The sequence below is a fragment of the Spermophilus citellus genome, assembly GCF_964194105.1.
Source record: "Spermophilus citellus genome assembly, chromosome: 2".
Taxonomy (NCBI): Eukaryota; Metazoa; Chordata; class Mammalia; order Rodentia; family Sciuridae; genus Spermophilus; species Spermophilus citellus.
In genome coordinates, this window is record NC_138183.1 from 126,206,197 (window position 1) to 126,212,196 (window position 6,000).

Consider the following 6,000-nt stretch of genomic DNA (forward strand, 5'->3'; position numbering starts at 1 on the left):
CATGGAATTTGCAGGGAAATGGATGGCACCAGAGCAGATTATGCTTAGTGAAGCTAGCCAATCCCTAAAAAACAAATACCAAATGTCTTCTTTGATATAATGAGAGCAACTATGAACAGAGTAGGGAGGAAGAGCAGGAAGAAAAGATTAACTTTAAACAGAGACATGAGATGGGAGGGAAAGAGAGAGAAAAGGGAAATTGCATGGAAATGAAGGGAGACCCTCATTGCTATACAAAATTACATATAAGAGGTTGTGAGGGGAATGGGAAAATAAACAAGGAGAGAAATGAATTACAGTAGATGGGGTAGGGAGAGAAGAAGGGAGGGGAGGGGAGGGGGGATAGTAGGGGATAGGAAAGGTAGCAGAATACAACAATTACTAATAGGGCATTATGTAAAATTGTGGATGTGTAACCGATGTGATTCTGCAATCTGCATTTGGGGTAAAATTGGGAGTTCATAACCCACTTCAATCTAATGTATGAAATATGATATGTCAAGAGCTTTGTAATGTTGTGAACAACCAATAAAAAAAAAACCCTTGCACTGTAAAAAAAAGGGGGGGGAAACTGTTGGGTCCAGTAATATTTCATGTTTCAGGAGGAGATGTCATGCAGTGGTGCTAAAAGCCAAGGTGTTGATTATTTTATATCACCTGGAGAAGGCTGTCTGGCTGCTCATAAGCTATTCCTTCTAGAACTAGATGTAGAGGTTCCATTCATAAGATAGCTCAGAAAGCTTATAGGGGAAGAATCATACAGGTCATCAAGCTCCACCTATTTTCATTTTTCAGATGGAAGAACAAAAGCCCACAGAGGTGTTACTCAACTAGAAAACATCAGAGGCACTAGATAAATTGTGTCCCCAGTTGGTTGCTCCTGTTACCACACGATGCTATGACCACTGGGGGGAAAATGATTACTTTCTATAGAGAAGATGTAGGGTTGAAAACATCAAAAGCAAAGAATCTATTTAGATTCTTTGAATTGGAGATAGAGAACACAGCACTGTGTCATCACAATTATCCTCTGAAAGCTGGGCAGCCTACATATCTCTAAGTCATCCTCATGGTTCCCACTTGATGGTACATTCAGCAGAACCTAAGATATCTATAAACTTCCAACTGATCAACACCAAGCATCTTACCCATAACCACAAGAAACACTCGTTTCTCTTTAGGATTCCACTTCCTTCTAATTCCATACATCACTTTTTTTTGTTTACTTGTTTTTTGCTTTCCCTTTATGCTTCTCTCCTCTCTAACTTAGCTCTAACCAAAGCAGTGCTCATAGCATTACAGTTACAGAAATGCTTAAGTCCATAGGTAGAACCAGTAAAAATAAGATCTCTACACCTACATTTCTTTAAAGTGAAATATAGGCTTTAATTGCTTTTCAAGTTAATATAAACATGATAAATGAATATATACACACACACATATATGTATATACATATAACTAATCTAATATATATATATATATATATATATATATATGAAGATACTTTTAAATAACAGTATCCATGCATGCATATCCCTCTGTATCTATGAGTTATATATCCATGGATTCAACAATAATAGATGGAAAATATTGTGTCTGTTCTGAACATCTATTTCTTATTGTTCTTTGCTAACCAATTCAATGTAATAACTATTTACATAGCATTTGCATGATATTAGGTATTATAAGTAATCTAGACATAATTTAAAGGACACAGAAGGATAAGCTGAGGATGTGGCTCACTGGTAGAGCATTTGCCTGGCATGCATGAAGCCCTGAGTTCATTTCCCAGTACTTCAAACTAAACAAAAAAATAAGAGGATGTATATAGGGTTTCTGAAAATAATGTGGCATTTTAAAATAATGAACTTCAGCATCTGCAGTTTTTGGGTATACATATAGGGTCCTAGAACAATCTCCTGTAGAGAATGAGGAGCAACTCTGTGTGTGTGTACGTGTGTGTGCGTGTGTGTGTGTGTGACAATTTATATATAGAATAATTCTTTTAAATTAACATCTGAGCCTTAACAATTTGAATTGCTCATTTCCTTATAAATTTATTTAAAAACCTAAATCATCATCTTTTGCAGAAGACAATATAGAGGATGACATGGAGCTTCTACTTGAATATTTTCCAACTTAGTACATTATATAGGCTAGTCTTTAGGATGTGTGCCAGGATTCCTGGAGGACCCAGAATCAGGCTAATACTCATAAATTGTTGGGGAGCCTCCATGAAACTCAGACAACTGTTTTAGAACCTGCATCCTGCCCTTGTTTGTGAATATTCAATAGCTAAAATGCACAGCAACATGAGTTGGACTTCAGCTATAAAGTAAATATAATTTTTAGTGCACCTGAGCGTTGTGCACATTATAAGTCAGAGAAAAAGTATCTAGGTTGAAGTCCTTAAGGTAGGAACAGTTGTATGCTTATTGCTGAAGTGAGAGACCTGGACTTTACTAAGCAAAAGGTATGAATCAGTCTCATAGTAGGCAAAGCAATTCAAATGGCTTGAGTCTAGTCCAAGAAGACTCACCCCATGTTAGCTCTTTAAAGCTTTTTTTTTTTTTTTTTTTTTCCTAGCAGGCCAGTTTACTTCAGCAAAGTCTTAGTTTTAGACAATGGAAGAGCAACACTATTTGTCTGCATCTCCTTCCCCTGTCACTGGTCTTTTAATCCTTTGACCATATTCCATTTTGCTTCACCTGGAATACACTCTGCCTGCAAATAAAGGTGGAGGAGGAACACAGAGGCAGAATTCCTCACTGGCACCTCTGCCCTGAGGCCAAGGCAGACTAGGACAGTCCAGATTCATGTGGTTTCTCTTCCTGAGGCATAGAAGCTGAGGAGAAAAATCGTGCTCATGATTCTGTATTCTTATTTCCCAGTAGAATGTGAAGGACTCAGTAGGGATATGGGAAAGGACCAGAGGGAGGGAAGAAGAAGCCAAGGAAGCATCAGGTGGCAGTTTGTTATGGGGATGCCAAGTCTTCTTTGATGCTGTTGGAGAGGCACTGCTGACAGTTTGGATAGACTCACTCTCACTCTTCAAGCTCCGGAGAATAATTATCCATCCTTCCTCAGCAGCTTCAGGAGAACCCTCCCCCCAACACCTAAATTACACGTATTAAAGATGAAAAGTCCATCTCATTGGCACCTAGACTTCTGCTGATAGTAAAATATCTCCATCCCTTTCTCCTTCTTCCTACCCACCACCTACTTCTCACCTCTCTAAACCATCTCCTCCCCCCATGCCTATCTTTTCCCTCTTCATCTTTTTCTGTTTGGGATTCCATCTCCATAGAGAGAGGACAATTAGAGGCCCTGATTTTAAAGAGGCCAGCCTGTCTTGCTTTACCACAGAGCCCTGTCTGTTGCCCTAACCTTTGGGCCCATGGGCCTAAATGACTACCCTCAGCTCCCCTATATATTTATTAAGCTCAGTCTTTCAGAGCAGGTAGTAGTATTCAGGGCATCCTTTAAGCTTCCAATCCCTTCCAGTGAGCATCTTCCATTTCTGCGTACTTGGAAGGGAGGGGGTTGGACTTGGGGGAATGCTCACAGAGAAGCATGTTTGTGGATTTGCTTGTCAGAGATGAGTATGGTGTCCTATGGGTACATGCTAATGGGTCTGTCTCTCTTTCCCCTACACAGGGCCTGGAGCAGTCATTGATGGTGTAAACTCGGCCTCTAGAGCGCTGGCTTGTCTGTGGCTCTCAGGGACCCTCTTTGCCCACTTCTTCATCAAGTTTTGATAAGAAATCCTAGGTCCTCTGAGCAACGCCTGCTTCTCCATATCACAGACTTTAATCTACACTGCGGAGGGCAAACCAGTTTGGGCTTCTTTTTGTTCACTTGTTTCTGTTCTTCTTCTTGATATATTTTTGGTTTTTTGTTTTTCCTTTTAATCGTGATTTTTTTTCCAGTTGGAATAAGTGGGTTTGGGGGGAGGGGTGGGCAGGGTTCTACCATGTGTAGGATAATCATTTATTGGTGTGTCCCAAAATGGAATCTGCTCCTGCAATCTTGGCCCTTCCTTTTTGTCTGCTTCTCTTCCCATAATCACTACAAGCAAGCAACTTTCATGCACATATACATGCAGACACACACACACAAACACACACCCCAAAACATAAGTTTCAAGTGAGCAAAGAAAATGTGCCTCATAAACACCCTGAAGACACAACTTGATTAATAATATGATACACAGTAAGAGTTATATCCATGTGTCTTGTTACTTCTGTCTCTTGAGCTTTGAATCATTTTCTTGATTATAATGTACATATCTTCCATCCAAATGATTGTCAAATCTCATTAGGGTCCATATCTTTTCTTTCTAGAGAGTTATCTCACTATATCCAAATATGTGTATTTGTGTAAGCCACACATATACACAAACAGACACACACGTACATATAAAATCTTGCCAACTTCTCTAATCACTTTGTCCTATTCATTTTTCCACTAGCTATGGGCATTAGAAGCTAGGGGCTATGCAAGCAACTAAAATTTAATCATTTAGAAGTCAAGTGACCAAAAGAAAAACAACAACAATTAAAAAAATGGGGGAAGTATATTAAGGGGAGTACTTCTTTTTTACAACACATAAAAAATGATCAATAGATGGCTGTTTAGATTTTATCAAGTGATCTATAAAAGTAATCATATGGTTATTCATCTACTCAATTGTCTGATTTATCTCTCCATCCAATTGTCTACCCACCTGTCTTTCTCTCTAGTGATCTATTTACTCTATTTATCAGTCTATCAATGTAATTATCTAACACGTTTTTTTATTTCTCTCCCCACTACTATCAGTTCATCACCATATTAATCTCCAATCATATTGTGTCTATTATACTTCATTTTGTCTCTCCTCTACCATCAACAGACATTGGCATCTTCAAAATTTTCTATCAACTAATCATGTGAAAGCCAATGATCTCACAGGCTAACAACATAGAAAAGCTGTACCCTGTGTCCTGGACTCTTTGGAATGTGGAAACCCATCCACCCAAATTAAACCCTGTTAACAGATGGACCAAAGTAGCAATGTAAACCAGTCACTCACTATTCCCAGGAGAGTCTATAGTTCCTAAAACATCTTCTTGGGAAGCAGATCAGCTCTGGACAAACCTTGATTAGTACTGCATTTCCTCTTTCGTGCTCAAAGGATTGTACTACCAACTTTCATGCTTCTCTCAGCCTTTCCAGAAAGTGCATGTCAGGAACTTACAAGACCTTCTTCAAGGCAGATTTTCCTTAGGAGCAAGAACATGAAGGAAAACACACATCTGTGTCTGCAATGTAAAGTCAGCAGTCCATTCTCCAAAGTGGACTACTTCTAAGTGTTTCCTTTCTGGTCCCAGTTCTGGTTTGATCTGTTTGAAAACTATCCAGTAAAAAGCTGATGGAGGCCAATTACATGGCGGGTGTGTTGACAACTCTGGTATTTGTTTCAGGAAGCTCTTCTGAGCTGAGGGCACTTGAGCAACTGACTTAATTTCCAAGCACTTGATTAACACAACACTGCAAACAGAAGGGGGAAAGTGTAAGTGACACAGTTTCCTCAGATACAGGCTGCTTCTCTAATGGCTTTGGGAAGGATGTCCCCAGCTTCCTGTGTTCAAACAGACCTAGCATATAAAGAAGAGTGGACTAGATCTTTCCACACTCTCCTGGAACAAGAAGGACTCAGCCAACAAGGGAGCCTGAGATTCAAAAAAAAAAAAAAAAGAAAGAAAGAAAAAGAAAACAAAACAGCATTGAAAACCACATGAGGGCATGAGAAAGAGGGGATGCTTTTCTATGCATCAACAATGACTTTCTTTCAGACCTGCCCTGCCTCAGTTGGAAATCTTTTTCAGGCCTACATCATAGAGAATAAATATGAACTCTATAATAGAGTTCCATTCCCTTAGTGCTTAATTGATCTCTTCCTCCAATGTAAGTGCCCTCTTTGTGTTTTTCTGCTACAGCAACATGAATATGACACC

General features: G+C 39.3%; 1 protein-coding gene across 2 annotated transcripts in view; it reads left to right on the forward strand.

The window, feature by feature from the left end:
- OPCML (opioid binding protein/cell adhesion molecule like) overlaps positions 1 to 5,166 on the forward strand; it is a 532,920-nt gene extending 527,754 nt beyond the window's left edge. For both annotated transcript variants that reach the window (XM_081281267.1, XM_081281268.1), the window contains exon 7: positions 3,659 to 5,166. In XM_081281267.1, coding sequence (XP_081137393.1) covers positions 3,659 to 3,759 — 101 coding nt within the window. In that variant the 3' untranslated portion in view covers positions 3,760 to 5,166. The remainder of the gene's footprint in view (positions 1 to 3,658) is intronic.
- The last annotated feature ends 834 nt before the right edge of the window (positions 5,167 to 6,000 follow it).